General features: G+C 33.1%; 2 protein-coding genes and 1 pseudogene across 2 annotated transcripts; 2 read left to right on the top strand and 1 right to left on the bottom strand.

The window, feature by feature from the left end:
• Positions 1-2,085: 2,085 nt before the first annotated feature.
• On the top strand, positions 2,086-2,916 carry LOC128158978 (putative nuclease HARBI1; annotated as a pseudogene).
• Positions 2,917-7,304: 4,388 nt separating this feature from the next.
• Positions 7,305-12,188, top strand: LOC128159556 (GTPase IMAP family member 7-like). Its single transcript, XM_052822671.1, has 3 exons — positions 7,305-7,458; positions 8,538-8,615; positions 10,099-12,188. Exons 1-3 carry the CDS (start codon positions 7,455-7,457, stop codon positions 11,382-11,384), a joined length of 1,368 nt encoding a protein of 455 aa, XP_052678631.1. The 5' UTR covers positions 7,305-7,454; the 3' UTR covers positions 11,385-12,188.
• Positions 12,189-13,744: 1,556 nt separating this feature from the next.
• LOC128160950 (uncharacterized) lies at positions 13,745-16,067 on the bottom strand. The gene is made up of 5 exons (XM_052824232.1): positions 15,600-16,067; positions 15,264-15,353; positions 15,094-15,151; positions 14,785-14,881; positions 13,745-13,858 (listed from the first exon to the last, which is right to left on the bottom strand). The coding sequence occupies exons 2-5, from the start codon at positions 15,325-15,327 to the stop codon at positions 13,745-13,747; spliced, it is 333 nt and encodes a 110-aa protein (XP_052680192.1). The 5' UTR covers positions 15,328-15,353; positions 15,600-16,067.
• Positions 16,068-17,368: the final 1,301 nt, after the last annotated feature.

Genomic DNA, 17,368 nt, shown 5'->3' with positions numbered 1-17,368 from the left:
CCAAAGTCCATTGAAAATATAGCTAGCTGGGGGCCTGTATCTCCCAGTCTGAAAAATTCGGTCAAAGGTCCTGGGAACAGTCAACTACAGTTCCGAACCCGTTAAAAAATGAATTTACGGCGCACAAAAAATTGCGTGTTTTGAACTGATTATATATTCGTGCAAATTCGGGAATGGGGGGAGGGGGATTGGTACCATTAAATTCTTCAATTTACAACTAATATCGTCTCTTTACTTGCCTAGCACTTTCTATAAAAACCCAACTAACCGACCTTGGAAAATGTAGTTTGTTAAATTCACGTGCAAATCGAGAGTCGCCATTTTTTTTTTTACATATATACATGTACATAATAAACTGCCATTTCACTTTACTGAGCTGGTGATAGTGTTTAAAGGAATGGAATATCAGATGCGAGTAATAAAGTGTATAAAGTGATGATATCTAGTCAAATGTTCTTGGAGTTGTTTTTTTTTGGAATCAAATACTTGTACAGAATGTGTTCCGAAATAAAATTAATTAGTCCAAAACTCGCGCAATTTTTTGTGCGCCGTATATTGCAACTATTAAACACGTACGGAACTGTAGCTCTTAGGTCGTCCATCCGAATTTTTTCAGACCAAAGACTAGGAGCTAAAATATTCCATGCTGTTCCAAGAAATTTAACCTAGGATGCAGACACCGATAGTATTTCATTAATTTTCCAACTCATTGGCTTAAAAAGCTGAATTAAGAGGGTCGGATGGTCGTGGTCATGTTTAGACTATAATAATCTCCTTTGGAAAAAGAGCTTTTTATATACATGATAAAGATATAGGAAATGTGAGCAAATGCTCATTGGTGGCACACCCGCCCTAATGTGGATATACAAAATAAGCAAAGTTGAATTTAAACAGGAAGTTGACATCTGATTTGCTAAAAATTGAATCCAGCCATGTGTTAACAAAGAGTGTGTTAAAATTTAAACATCTGAAAATTGCATCGTCGGAACCCACGGGTTTTCTATCCGTTACACTGCCTTTCATCGTCGAAACCCACGGGTTTTCTATCCATTACACTGCTTTCAATGAAAGCAGTGTAATGGATAGAAAACCCGTGGGTTCCGACGTTGATGCAATTGATAGTTGCTGATAAATCTTTGTTAAAAAATTGGTAAAAAAAGGTTAAGCTAAAATAACAAATTCGTCATTTAACAGGAAGTTGATGTCTAATTGGTCTAAAAATTAATCCCATTTTATGATACATTTAATAATACAAAGGGTGTGTTTAAATTTTACGCATCTGCAATTAATATTTGCTGAGAAATCTGTGACAAAAATTGTTTGAAAATTTAGGCTAAAAATTAACAAAGTCATAATTAAACAGGCAGTTGACGTCTGATTGGTCTAAAAAAAAATAATTACATGTATCACCATATGGCATACCTAAACAAAGAGTGTGTTAACATTTCAAGCATGTGCATCTCTGATAAAAAAGTTGCTGTGAAATATTTGACAAAAGTTTCTGACGGACAGACGGACAGACAGACAAAAAGACATAAGGACGGACACACATACATACAAAAACACAATTGTAAAACAATACACCTCCTCTCCTTCGGGGCGGGGTATGGTTACAAGGTCAATCTGACGGTTAATTTGTTGACCATCAGGACCGGGTTGCTCAAAACATTGGTTAACTTTAACCACTGGTTAAATCCCTTATCCCGTGGTTAAATTTTGACCAGTGGTTAAACTTCGTTGCTCAAAAGTTAACCACTGGCTAAATTGCTTAACCAGTGGTTAACTTTTGGCTAAAGTTAACCATTCTATAAAGCTGGGTTAAGTCTTTTAACCAGTAGTTAAACATGGCTGCTAGGTTGTTGTTTGACTTAAACTTTGGCAGACGACACAAGAAACAGCGAGACATTTCAGTCATAATTTTGACGAGGCGGAGTATAAAGAAAGGTACCGGTTTTCTATGGAATCGGTAAGATTCATAACAGATCTTATAGAACCAGAGTTATGCCGCCCCACCCTGAGGAGTCATTCCCTGTCCGCTATAACCTAAGTAGAAATCGCTTTAAGGTACTTTGCCACAGGTGATAATATGAAAACTGTGGGTGATACCCTTGGTTTTCGCAAGTCAAGTGTATCAAGAAGTGTGCGCGATGTTTCGCAGGCCTTGACTGATGTTTCTCTCAAGTTCATCAAGTGGCCCTCTACCACCAGGGAAAAGATGGCCATCAAGAAGGGGTTCTATGGTATTGCTGGATTTCCCGCTGTAATCGGCGCGGTTGATGGCACTCATGTCAGAATTATTGCCCCATCTGAGCATGAATCAGTTTATGTAAACCGCAAAGGATTCAAGGATTCCATTCAATCAACACCCAGTCCATCTGTGAACATGAAGGTGAATAAGCAATATATTTTAATAGATCCTAATATATTTGAAATGAATATATATATATATATATATATATATATATATATATATATATATATATATATATATATATATATATATATATATTTTACAGGTTTCACACTACAAATCGTAACGTACATGTAAACTCATTTATATCGATGACGTCTAGCTGTTTGGGTGAAGGCGGGGTTTGCATAATTATTTGAAAGAAAATAACATGTAATGTCAATAATTTAATAAAAGCAATTTAATTGTACAATTGTAGAAAACTCTCTCTCTCTTTCTTTCTTTCTCTCTCTCTATTAACTAATCGACTATTCCTACACTTTACAGGCCGTTTCACCAACATAGTTGCCAAGTGGCCAGGGTCAAACCATGATTCTTTCATTTTCCGAGGATCCAATGTTGGAACCGACCTTGAGGTTGATGTTGATGGGGTTTTACGGTTATTTAGTGAACAATATCGTGGAGTGGATTACAGTCAGGACCGCAATATGAAATCATTTCAATGAATCTCCTTACGCATCTCTAAATATTATTATCACTAATTGAAGAATGAAAATCTACCATACATTTAGAATTTTCTCGTTAAAAGACAACGGCATTGAAATGGGTAAATTTTTAAATCTATACTTGAAGTTGTGAATAGTTTTTACCTGTAATGATCCACCAACCTCCACACCGCCGACAAACCCGGTGAAGTTAGGGGAATCCTCGTGCAGGTCCAAAATCTTTTGTGACACCGCATCGAGGGGGGCTTTCAGTGGTCTACCGCCGGTCTCTTTTTGGTGTACCCTTTGGGACACACTCTCCCCCTTCGCCTTTGAACATGCTTTACGATATTTTTCCATCACCTGTTCGATGGTCCGACAGACACCTCCCCTGGCATTTACAGTAATTTTTCTCCAACAGTCATTTTTTTTTGCGTTGGTTACCTGATTTGTCTGTTTACTCTGGATAATATCGATATGTTTCTCAACTTGTTCAATTATGAATAAAATTTCGTCGGGTGAAAAGTTCTCACTTCTTTTTTTGGCAGCCATGTTTGACAGACGGACAAAGTAAGTGTATTGTGGGATACTAACCACTGGTTAAACAACAGTAGCCAGTGGTTAGTTAACCACTGGCTAAATTCGTTTTGAGCAACACAACTTTGACCACTGGTTAGTAAACCAGGTGATACTAACTTTAACCACTGGTTAAGTTAACCAGTTGTGAAAGTTAACCAGTGTTTTGAGCAACCCGGTCCTGGCCTCCTTAAGGTTATAATGGGCATTTTGTAAGTAATAAATTCATCTATGTAAGTGGTTTATAACTCATCACAGAGAGATGTGTAATACAAGGCTCACTATTTCACATAATAAATTTGGATTTGGCAGCTTCGCGGTTTATAAAGCGTAAACTGCCCCAAACTATTTTATATATATCGTATAAAACAAATAAATATTGAATTCATTCCTTAAATAATATCAAAATCTACAAAGTTTAACATTTTCATTGAACGCATGGAATAAAGATTTGGGTCCCGGGAGGAAAACCTAAAGATGTTTTTAAACATGTAATATATAACGCAATTTAAATGGATGAGTCGAACCAGAAGATTTCCCCAAAAAGTAGCGGGGGAGGGGGGGGGGGGGTCAGGCCAGAGGAATGAATTGTTTCCCCATGGAAGGGGGGGATTAAATGCATGATTTCCGCAACTTAACAATGTGAATTATTTTATTGAAAATTTTTAGAGGGAGGGGTTGACAGATGACAGATCCGTGCAAGTAATGAGGAATTCCGCCTAGAGAAGAATCAGAAAGCTATTTAAGCTAGAAGCTATTAGTCATGAATGTTGAAAATCGGACGTGGTTTCGAAGAGTCGAAAATTAATATATCCTTTACGGCATTACAAATTGTTATCACATTTCTTTTACACTGCATTAACAATATACCAATGCAATACATGTGTATTTAAATCAAGTTGTGTTTTATGATCTTTCATCACATACTTATGATCATGTCGGCACGATAAAAATAACCAATTAAGCACCATGCGCGGATCCAGATTATTTTTCCTGGGTGGGTCAAATGGATAATTGTTATTTTTAAGGGAGTCCGCGGCATATATCAAGTAATTATACTATGTGAATTTACAAAAAAAAAAAGAAATTTCCCCCAACTCCCCTCTAGATCCGCGCAGGAATGCTTATTTTTGGACATGTCGGTCCTTCAACCCACTCTTTTTTTGAGATAGGATACATGTAGATTGGATTTAACGATTATTCAAATAAAACAATGAATTCGAACTTCACAGATTTCCAGTGCAATCATTGGGGAAAAATATACATTGAATGTAAATATATAATCGTGTCATTATAATTATGTGCTGGTGAGATAGAGAAACCACTCTGCTCAACTTCAATCGGCGCCAGGCGTACAACGTACAGCTGTACATGTACTTTTTACGTCTGTAAATTGATCGCAGTACAGTAAAGATATTCATTTATTCTTTATTTCAATAATTAATAAAAATGTTAATGTTTTAGTGAAATACGTACGAAACATATACATCTACAAACTATACATGTTTAATGTATGTTTTATACAGTGTTTAAACTTGGAATGAATGGCTTAAAATAATTTTGTTACAAAAGTGTTCGACAAAACAAAACATGCAAGTGTTTGTAAAATATAATATGCAAATGAAGGAATTAAATAGACCTTACAAGACATGTTCATATACAACATGTATCACGTGTCAAAATATAACCATCTAGCTGAAGAAAAAACTTATAAATACAATTTTATAAATTTGAAAATACAACTTACAATTTACTTCCCCCCCCCCTTGATTCGCGCATGACGTCGAACATGCTTATTAATTTATCTTGTATTGGTGATCAATTCTATTTTAACATTTGATAATGATAAAATTCAACTTTCAAAAATTAAGAAGAAATATTTAAGACTTCAACAGCTGCAAAAGTTTATTTTTCACTTTTTAGTCACATTGGGTTAATAATTTAATTAGTTCCTTTCCTGGTCGTGCATATACTTCCTGTTTGTCTGAGAGTTCGATGCACGTGTACACTTCATATATTGTTGAATGTATCTTCCTTCACTGTCCATACGTTTTGATTTGTTTCCTCTTTGACTTGCCAATGTTCATATATATATTGTGATATCAGAATATAACGACTTTTTCCGATGTTGATGATTTTCACTGTAAAATATGTGGAAAAAAATAATTATATATAAAGCTAATTCACATTATATAGGTATCATTATCATAATATCATTATTATCAAAGTAAATACACTGTTTATTCCGAATAATTGCTATACTATGAATCAATATTAAATTTATAAGTATATTTTTGAATTTACCTGAATTAATTGACCAAGCATAGTTAAGGTTTGTATTAAAACATTATAGTTTAATAAAAACAAAAGTTCAGGTGGGGGGGGGGGGGGGGGCGGGGGGCTAGCTTACGACAACCATTGACTCTTACTAGAGGACCTAGATGAAATTGAAAGCCTTGTGCAAAAAAGTGTATACAACGACATTTCTAAAACTTTAATTATTAGTACATACAGCTATACATTTTTTAATACAAATTACATCATGTAATGGCTGACCACTACAGAATGAAAACAGCCATGATAGTAATAAGTAAGGTTAAAAACAAGGAAATTGAAAATTTCAATATTCAAAGTATTTTGAAATGCAATTTACCTTTTCATATATGACATTATTCAATCAGGAAATTCGAAGCCAATTGTATATCGTATCCTCAAACTTAATTGCAACATCAATCAAAACAAAAAAAGGACCAAAAAAAAAAAACCAAAAAACAAACAAACAAAAAAGAAAAGAAAAGGAATGGCATCAGACTAAAGGCGTATATTTCTACGAAAGTCCGTTTAGGACCTTTATTAAATATTGTTGAATTTGGCAAAACAAATAACTCGAATTCGTATTAACTATTTCAATTTGATAAAAATTGTGTTTTATTTGTTGTGACGAATTAAATGGGTTAGAAGATTTTTTTTAAATTAGAAATCCATTTTTACAAAACCTGTGTTTTCATTATGTTGTCAAATTTTTATTGAAGCATATATATGTTATTTAGGTTTCTTTTTACATGTTTATTTCGTATTTCTTCGTTGAAGATACAGAAATTCATGACTAAGCACGTTTATTTGTTTGAAAATAGCATACATAATAACATATTCTGCAAATACTCATTCTGTTTTGTAGCGTGATGTTTTTGACCAATTATTATGTCCCAGACGATTGCAAAGCACAGTGGAATAGTGAAATATTTTTTTTAAATCTCCCCGAAAATTATTTGTAAACGGCTAATATATTATTGTATGAAGTTTCTTAAACTTTGATTGCTAAGTAAATAATAGGCCTGCGAGAGAAGTGGGTTATTGTTTGGTTTTTGTTGTTGTTGAAGTTTTTAATATAACATTGTGTAGGTTTCGACGCTTTTGAAACATATCAGAATATATACTTTAAAACATTTTTTATAGAAAATCTGAAAAATGGTTAACTCAAGGTGATCCTGGTTATGGATTATACATGTACATAACTTTTGAATTTTTTAATTTATTTTATTGATTAAATATTTTCTAACGTAAGCTATCGGGGCTGGATTGGGGCATCGTTTGACTTTTTTTTGATATTAATATAAAACTGCATCGAATGTGACAATTATCAAGCATGCGTTGTACATGTATCATGGGGCCATTTTAAAAGATGCAAGAGTAAATATGATTCCAGTAAATACTCTGTCGTATTTACTGGACAAACTGACGTGCTCATGTGATTAAACGATGATATATGTATCAACTAATTTAAGTGTTGTGAAATGTAAGGAATCATGCAAATTTAAATATGATGTAAATATTTTAAAATAGTTTACTTGGCCTTCCCCGTTTAGCCCGGAAACAAATCGGACAGATGCAATGGATAATATTACGAGAATACTGCGCAAGAGTCAGAAAATTTTCAACTCTCAATAAGTAAACATTGAAAACAGTCTTGTCTAAATCAAAGAATGGGTAAGTATGCATTACATGTATCTTGATCGTTAAAAATTGAAGGATATTGTCATTAAACACTATCAGTTTTTAAAAATGATAGATAGATAGATAGATAGATAGATAGAGAGATAGAGAGATAGATAGAGAGATAGATAGAGAGATAGATAGATAATTGGATGGATAGATAGATAGATAGATAGATAGATAGATAGATAGATAGATAGATAGATAGATAGATAGATAGATAGATAGATAGATAGATAGAATTGTATTGTACATGTAGGGGACAAAATGACGAAAGCAAAATAAAATGTGAATTACGGAAAAGATGAGTATTTGAATTGAAAAACTCAGTAGCAGTAGAAATAATGAACAAAATTAAGAAATGTTAAAAAATTAGTGTGTTTCAGTAACTACTTTTAAAGTTTAGCAATTCACAATCTTCGTGTAATTTACTATATCTAGTAACTTTTATTAAGAATTGAAAACGGTTCATTGGTCAGAAATATACAAATGCAAAAAGACAAAAATATTATACTTCTCTTTTCATAAGATAGATACGTATTAGGAACACAAATTGTTAACAGAAAAAAAAAAGTTCAACAATTCCATTTGCGGACGGAAACAAGTTGATGATGATAATTAATTGGCACTCATTCTTTCGAGTAATTACATGAAATGTCCGATAATGTCATTCTTTAAGAGTAATAAATATATGTACTTATATACAGGGATAAAACATAATTATCATAAAATTCTCAGTTCAATGAAATTATACTGAAAGATGTATAAATAAACATAAATTGAAATACTGTATACATGGAGATATTAGCCCCTGTTTTATTTTCGCCCTCGTTGTCAGCGGATGAATTTAAGACAGCGTGAATTCAATTATCTCGAATTATCTCTCTGTAAGCACATGTACAACTGTGCCTGGGCAAATTAAAGACGAAGCGAAACTGCTTGTAAGTGTAGAGGGGCGAAATAACACTCGAAAAATAATCCAGTATGTAGTATGTTACTAGTGATATATATGTAATAAAAAAATGTAATTCTCAATGTAAAGAAAATCTTGGTTGCTTCCTTTTTTGTTACAGACACATGGAAATGCCCCCAGTGTACGTTTATGAACGATGGATACAAATCCAAGTGTACTGCGTGCGGGGCATACAATGGTATGTTGCCTTATTTACTTATAATACATGCATACTGTACTAGATTGTTATATACAAATTCCCTGCTTATAAGGAATAATTGAGCTTTAAAAGGTGGGAGTTTATTATTGGTTATATTATATTAATTGAAAAACAAATGCTATTATAGAGCGTTATTCACGTCATAAAAATACTATTTCGATCAAATCTTGTAAATTACCTGCTCAGTTATAACTGTTAGTAAAATATGTCCGGTAAAAGCTAAACATGTATAAATCGATAATATTATCTCAACGCGTTACTTAAGGATGACGTTTACTCAGAATGAAAAAAAAATCCACTGATGATAATGAAAAACCATCTATTGTGTGTTATAGACCTTTGCTTGTATTGTTATTTTTCACTTTCAGAAAAGTAGGTCAATGACCTACTTTTTGAGTTAATGGCCATTGAATATTTATTGAAAAATCAAGAAAAATTCCATAAAATTTTACACTACGATTGAGATTTTCTTAATTAAAAAAATATTACAAATAATTAAACACTTTAAAAAATAAGATACACTTTATGAATGGCAGTGGCACTAAATAAGTACACAACATTAAGATTTTAGCATAAATTTTTTAAAATAATTCAGTCCGAATTTCCTCTATCATTTTTCAAATCTCTACCCATTTTTGATTCAATTTTACAAAAAATTGAATGATGATAATACAAAAACATTTATGGTATTGAACTACTTATATTGACCTTATTCTGTTGGCATAAAATTTATATGAGGTCAATGATCAAAATTTTGAGATATGGTGTCTTTTATCGTTTTTAAGCATTTTTCAATATTTTTATTATTCGTGCCATAAGATTATTTTTATGAATAAGTGAGGTAAAACTAACGGAAAATATGCAAAATTACATACACTTATATATAAAATCCTAACTTTTAATATTAGACTACTGCCAAAAAACTTTTAGCAGAAAACAAAATCTGCAAAATTTAGTCCGAATTTCCTCTGTTTGACTAAAAGTCAATTTTTGTGTGAGCCTAATTTCATAATAAAGTAAAACTATTGAATGTTTTGTCAATAATAATTCATTTCATAAATACTTTTTGTGTTTAGAACAAATTTTACTCATTACATTGAACTTTATAACAATCGAAATTTGAGAACTCAAACCCTGAGTAAATAACACCCTTAACGCGTTGAGAATTAGAGTCTTTCTCTACCAAAACCGCTGACTGCTGACTTTTTTAATTGATAAAAATAAACAACCTTTCTAGTTGTATTAACAGTTTTTTTTCTGTTTGTTTTAGTCTGTTTCTTTGAAAAAGAAATAAATTTAAAAAAAAAAGAAAAGTTTTTTCAACGAAGAAAATATTTAATCAGTTCGTTATAACCCTTTATGTACCTGGATCTATTTACAAATAAATATTCCTTCACAATTTTTATAAACACAGGAAATTAAAGAAAAAAATGTAATATCACGTTTCCTTATTATCTTAAAGGATATGGGGGTGGTGCACGTGGGCACAGTCCACGGGGAGGTTACATGCCGCAAGGAGGACGAGGGAGATACGGAAGGGGGATAGACAATGAAGTGCGCATTGTGCTTCTGGGAAAAACAGGAAGTGGAAAGAGTGCCACGGGGAACACCATTTTGAACGGTGACTTTTTCGAGTCTACCACAGCGGGCTCGTCTGTTACGTCACGATGCACTAGCAGACACGCGCAGAGATTTGGAAGAGAGATTCAAGTAGTTGATACGCCGGGAATATTTGATACCAACTTGCCTAACGATGTCGTGCAGAGGGAAATCGTCAAATGTATCGGAATTACTTCCCCGGGTCCACATTGTTTCTTATTAGTACTTGGACTCAGTCGATTTACACAAGAGGAGGAAGAAAGCATCGACCACTTTGTCAACTATTTTGGAAGAAATGTGTTTCGTTATTTTATCGTTCTCTTCACACGAAAAGATGATCTTGATCACCATGGAAAGACACTGGACGATCACATACGGACGGTTCCGACCAGTCTTAAGAAAATCCTTGGTCAATGCGATGATCGTTGCATTGCGTTTAACAATCGGGCCCCGAGTCCCGCTCGGCACGATCAAGTTGAGGATCTTCTTGAGATGATTGACGGAATCGTCCGTCAAAATAATGGAGAATATTACACGAATGAAATGTACTCGGAAGCTGAAAAAGTAATGAAACATCGTCAATACCAAATCGAAAAAGAAAGAGAAAGAAAACATGAAAGGGAAAGAAAAGAAATTGAACGCGATGTGGAAAAAAAGTACAAGACCCACTACCAAAGTCAAAATGCCTTAGAACAAAGAGTAGCAGAACTTGAATCAATGCGCGATCACTACGCAAGCCGATCGACTGCTCTTGAGAAAGAAGTCCGGGAGCTAGAGGAACAGATAGACTACGAAAAGAGACAGTATGGATCCCCAAGCTCGAAACTTGTGACAAAACTCAGACATCTGCAAGAAGAAGGAACAAGACTGGGTTCTGGGAGAGGGTCAGAGAAAGATAAAGAGATTGAAGAGCTGCGGCATCAGCTTAAGCATATGCAGAAAGAGACGAAGAAAATCAGTAAGGAGAAAGATAGGCTGTATCAAGAGAGGCGTGAGGAGCTTGATAAAAGATACAGCGAGCTTGAACATGGCCGTCACCAAGCGATAAAGGAAGTGGAGACCGGAAGCGGAAATGTTGGCGAAGCCTTGATTGGTGGTATCATGACCATAGGAAAGCTCGCGTGGAAAGGAATACAAATGTTCTTTTGAGAAAAGAATTTAATCTTTTCTTTAATGCACTAGTCTTGATATCATGATTAGCATATACTTTATAATTTTCTCCCGTGAATAAATTAAACATATTGTTTTAACTGGATGGAGATAACGTAATTTTTACCATTATCGAAAGAGCGATCCAAACAGAACGCCAGGTATTATCTTAAACAAGACTTGTTAAAATGTATAACTATAATATTGTATGTTTTTTTTATTGTGTGGTTTTAACTGTGCCCTTTCAGTATATCATACGTAACTTAAAAAAAATAATAAAATGCAAAAGTTATAAAATGCTATAAAATGATAGACTAGAACCTATACACCTTACATGACATGAAGCGAGAAACAACAGTGATCAAGTTCAAAAGACCAAAAGGAAAAAAAAAAAAAAACGAGAGCTGCGCAAACACAAACCTCTACAACAATTATAGGTAGGATCAGGTGCCATGGAGGAGTGAGCATCCTAGCTGATCGGTCTCATCCGACTTGCGCTCTTTGTCGTTGTCGGAAAAACGGGCATATCTGTGGAAAATTCGGTGTCGTAAAATACGTATGAAAATGCCAGTCAGCATTCGACCTAGCAGAAGATTGTATTTGCTGACAAGGTTGGTGTATCGACCATAGAATTTTCAAAATGATGACTGCAATCAAGACTGTCGATAATCTTCTCTATCATCTTACTCAGCGAGGACACATGTAAAAGTACATTGCATTCGTGTTACATGTAAATTGGTTGATGTCATTTTACTTGTTGAATTACATGTATGTTGTTTGTAATTATTTGATTAAAAAAAACATCTGACATCTTATTCTTAAAAGAATTTTGATTTAGAAGAAGAAGAAAACCAAAATAAATAAATAAGTGCATCTTCTTTAAAAATCATTACACATTGTACGTGGTGACTAAAAATAATGAAACATCAATTTTATAAAATATAATACTGGCTTTCCAGAAACTTGCATTTAGTTTATCACAAACGAATTTGAAATTTCAAATTGTGGAAATAACGCGGAAGTTATTACATGTACTTGGTTACATGTAATAAGTACATATTAATTTCTAACTACGCTCATCTGTAATAAAACTCTTAAAAAATCAACAAGGATATGGAACTTATGCTCGTGTTACGGGCACCTTTGTGTGCATGGATAATATATGCAAATCTAATAATATACCATAAAACCTTGAAAAAAATATTTATGAATTAGCCGGTTTTAAGAATAAGCCACATAGTTCCTGCATTGAAAATTAATCAAAAAGGCTGTTTGAAAATAAGTCAGTCATGAGAATACGCAGCCAAAAAATAGACATTTTCTATCGAGACTTTAAAAAGTAATCGATGGGGATGCGTTGATAATTTAATGAAATCGCTTATTAGAAGTCAAAACTTTTGTGGGTCTGAACCAAAAACAACAAATAAATTTATTGATAATTAGTCCAATTTTTTTATTATTATAATCAAATATACATTGTGTGAAGAACTGTTTGTATCTCGAATATCGCCATTATCAAGTCGTTAAAATGATCGTTCTCTATCAATATGCAAAACAATTACTGCTTTATGGAACATAATGTATGCTGGAAGGAATCTTATGCTTAATATGTTTATCTTTATGGAGACCGCGGGTTAGTGTTGCTCATTTAGTTAGTAGTCCATCCTAATAATGGAGTTTGGTTCAAGTTCTACAGAGTTAGGTGTGCTCATTGCTACTGATATCATGTTCAATCACTTACTAGAAATAGGGATAAATCCAGTGTTCCACCAGTATTTCTAATCTCTATAGTCATATATCAGTAATAACATCATATTTTCACTTGCATTACAATTGCACCAGTAATCATATCGCATCTTGCATATATATTTACACCTTTGATACAATACCAAGCGGTCAACGTTATTTCTTATACTTGTATCTCATTTGTTGCATTCATTTAACCCATGTCCCTTCTTTGGTAAGGCACGGTTTCTACACAGGCAAAAGTGGCTCGCATGAATCTCATATGAAATTCGCATGAAGTTCATGCGAATTCTTCGCATGAGAAAGAGACGAAAAGTAACACGTATGAATTTCATGCGAAAACTTCATGCGATTTTGACATAATTTTCATGCGAATATCATATGATAAAAATTTCGCACGATATTCATGAGAAAATGTATATCTTATGTTTCACTGTTGTTTCATGCGAATATCATGCAAATATCATGCAATTTTCATACAAAATACTATGAAGCTTTTAAATTCAATAATCTTGAAATCTTGATCTCTTTTTATCTAAATTTGAGAATATAATCTGTTATATTTTGACAAGAAAACTGAAGTCCTAATTAATTTGCTTTATATAGAATTAACATTAACAGAAAACAATGACAATTATCTTCTTAGGAAAATCTTCTTTATTTAGATAAGAACATAATTCAAATTTCTTCTTCTTCCACTTCTCGAAAAGGCTTGTTAGTTCATCAATCTACAAGAAAATATACATAATGCAGTGTTCATGAAATTTTCCTATTGCTGAATGGCATACTGGTATCTATTTTGAATGTGAATTATTAATATTGGAAGATAAAAACAAAATTAATTGATATATGACATGCAGTTGGTAACATGATAAATGCTCGTTAAAGCAGATTTGATCAAATACAATAAATTTATGTTTGTCATATCCGAATACTACGATTCTCACTTTATTACTCTGATCCATGTCCTTATTGTTATTTTAAGCTTTCAGTTTGTGAGTTTATTACATAAGCCAAATCGCTCACCTGAGCATTAATAGCCATAACTTATCAAATCTACTTTATGCTGCCAAATACAAAACATTTGGACAACTTTGAAAAGTACTGTTCATTTTGTTTAAGAGGATTTTCAAATTTTTCCTCACATAATCATCAAGCCGCTTTTGTTGTTTCAATCTTTTAGGAAAATATTTCTAAATGTCAAAAACAATTTCTATTGTGGCCCAACCCTAGGAACCATTACATGTATATGAACAAATTCGAATCTACAATACCTCAAAATGCTTCCATACAAGATTCAGCTATTCCAACCAAAGGCTTTTAAGATTTTTTTTAAAAATAACAACGCATTCTAATTTCACTAAAAGAAGGTGTGACTTTTCATTGTTAAATTAACAAACTGGAATTCCCCTTCACCTAATTATGTTTTGTGTCAAGTTTGATTAAAATTGGCTCAACTGTTCTAGAGAAGGAGAAAATGTCAAAATTTTACAGAGGGATGTAGACTGTCCAGGGACAGAATTAAGACAGACAATAGTGATCAACACATAAACTTTTCACTCAAGCCTGTTGTCCGAATCTCTTAAATGAGCTTCAATGTTAAACATTGATCCAAATCATCATACAATTCTTAAAAAGTAGAAGTATTACTTACCACTGCATCCATGAATTCTTCCAGAATGCTGTTGGTTGTCATGCTTTTAAAATCTTTTCCAAAGAGTCTTTGCAAATCTGCAAACTTAAAAGGTTCTCTGCAAATATTATTGTTGTATAATTATTAAATGATTTCATTCCTGTTTGATCTTATAAATATCTAGATATAATTAAGTATATAAGTAATACAGTTATTGTAATCTTGATATTCATTAATAGATTTCTTATTTAATATTTTTCACATCTCCTATACAAATTCTTAACAAAACTACATGTACATGTAAGTTGTTGTGCTTACTCAATTACGAACCTGCTATTAATGGCGGAAAGACACTCTGGAAAAATATGGAAGGATCTTTTCTTCTCTTCTTTTGACATTTGGAAGAAAACAAGCTATGTAATGAACAATTTTCAGGCTTTGGATTGGCTCGAGTAGGCCTATAGAATCTCAGTATATTTAGTACTTTGATTTATCCTCACCTTTTATACAGCCAACAGGCATCTCATCATGTTCACACCTCCATCCAAATAGTACAAACTCCATATCCGTGTAGGGATGTTTTTGTCATGCTTCAATGAAAAAGATATCAGATATTTTATTGCATAAGCCCATAACATTACGCTAAGGATATAAGCAAAGTTTGCTCAGCTCTGTTCATCATCACAATACACTTCATCTATGCAGTTATACATAATTGTAACGAATTCTTTATAATAATTTGCAAAAATTTCGAATGATGGTTTTTATTTATCAAAACGGGAAGCAGAGATCTTCCAATAATACATATAAATTTCATTTAGGCCTGTGTTTATTACCTCTGTCATTCACTTTGTACTCGAGTCTCGTTCCCGCTGACGTCACATATTGCGTAAATTTTTGGTACTGAGAACCGTCAGGATGGTGTTTCATTTTACATAGAGCAATATACCATAAATCAGTAGATCAGATCAGATTTTGTAATTTAGATATGATTAGAATAATTATCATTAATAATTTAAAGCGCTACAGGTTGATGTGCATCTTTTTTGTAAGCCCTTGCAAACATTTTATTCGTTTCCGAAATCCCGTTCGAGTTATCTCCCGCGATAACTCATATGCAGACAGACTGAATTTTCTCTAGCTGCAAAGTTATGTACATCGGCACTGGCTGATCAGTGATGCAAGCCAGCAGAAACTTTACATCAACATCATCAAGATGTGTCCGATCTAACGTACTATTATATACTCAGCGATTGAAAAGTTCGTGATCCTGGATAGGAGAGGAGCGGATCGTCAACATGCAGGTACCCTAGAACTACGATGTATCAAGTGTGTGCATATTCTATGTTTACATGTTATATGTTAACTAACGTTTCCATATACGTGTTTAAACACTAAAAAATCTACCGTTATTATGAAACTTAGATGCAGGTCTTTACATGTAACTATACAATATACGCGGAAATTCGGGTTGACAGAGGGTCTGTCAATTTTCTCCGAAGAGCTTCGGATAAATTTCTATCTACTGTGTATTTCTTAAACAAGAATGAATGAACACAGTGTAACCGTAATGATTACGAAATAAATCTGCAGATATATATTTTAAACATGCGGTTGCAAGCATGCAATCCGATTTCAAGCGAGGATCCAGAAAAAAAAAATTCGGACGGGGGGGGGATTGATTGAGTAACAAGGTTGGGAGGGGTAGTAAGCCATATTTTTATGAATTTTATAATTTAAATTTAAAGAGTTTTTTAGGGGGTCTGGATCCCCTTGACCCCTCCTAGATCCGGTCTACATGTATAATTTTTGTGCATATTGTCATGGTGAATCCACTTATAGGAGTATATATGCAGTTTGAAAATGTTCATAACATTTTATTTTTTTTCTACAGGGTTGTTTTAAGATCCGAAGCAATGTTACACAGACAGAAGAATAGGTGAATGCCTCTCCAGTATATGTTGTATATATGATGGCTATAACAATCAGGGATGGGGTAATTGAAAAAAGTATTTGTAATTGGGTGTAATTAATTACATTTTTCAAAGTAATTGAAAGTAATTTGTAATTGAGTCTGTCTTCAATTACAAGTAATTGAATGTATTTAAATACATTCCAAAAATATTGTGTATTTTCAATTACTTTTCAATTACATCTCAATTACTTTTTTCCCAAGTTTAAAATATAAAAAGGTGTCATATAATGATAAATTGAATTTATACATGTTTGGCATGGACTTTTGTTTATACAATAATTCAATGTCCCATAATGTTTCATATGTTTATACAGCATAACACACTGCCCAGGGCAATAGGTAAAGATCTAATTTTGTGGAGGTGTGAACTCTTCTAATACCCAAAACCCCCCATTGATTTTAGACTTAAGGGAGTCAAAATATCTCATTCTTGTGAATTATAGCAATTATTACTATTTAATGTTAAAGAAAATTGTTCTAAAAATTTTCTAGAAATCTGACCTGAACTGAACTATACAACCTTTAAAAACATAACCGTGCATAAAGCCCTGTATATCTTAATGCTGCTATTTATCTACTACTTATCTTTTTATTTATACAATGTACCTCTTACTTTTGAAGTGTATATAA

This window comes from Crassostrea angulata, chromosome 8 (assembly GCF_025612915.1).
Source record: "Crassostrea angulata isolate pt1a10 chromosome 8, ASM2561291v2, whole genome shotgun sequence".
Classification (NCBI taxonomy): domain Eukaryota; kingdom Metazoa; phylum Mollusca; class Bivalvia; order Ostreida; family Ostreidae; genus Magallana; species Magallana angulata.
This window is presented reverse-complemented; position numbering and strand designations above follow the sequence as displayed.

Coding starts and splice junctions, on each gene's coding strand:
- LOC128159556 (XM_052822671.1), top strand. Junction 8,616..10,098: donor TGCGTGCGGGGCATACAATG/GTATGTTGCCTT, acceptor ATTATCTTAAAG/GATATGGGGGTGGTGCACGT.
- LOC128160950 (XM_052824232.1), bottom strand. CDS start 15,327: ATGGAGTTTGTACTATTTGGATGGAGGTGTGAACATGATGAGATGCCT. Junction 14,882..15,093: donor CTTTCCGCCATTAATAGCAG/GTTCGTAATTGA, acceptor TAATATTTGCAG/AGAACCTTTTAAGTTTGCAG. Junction 13,859..14,784: donor AAGAATTCATGGATGCAGTG/GTAAGTAATACT, acceptor ATTTTCTTGTAG/ATTGATGAACTAACAAGCCT.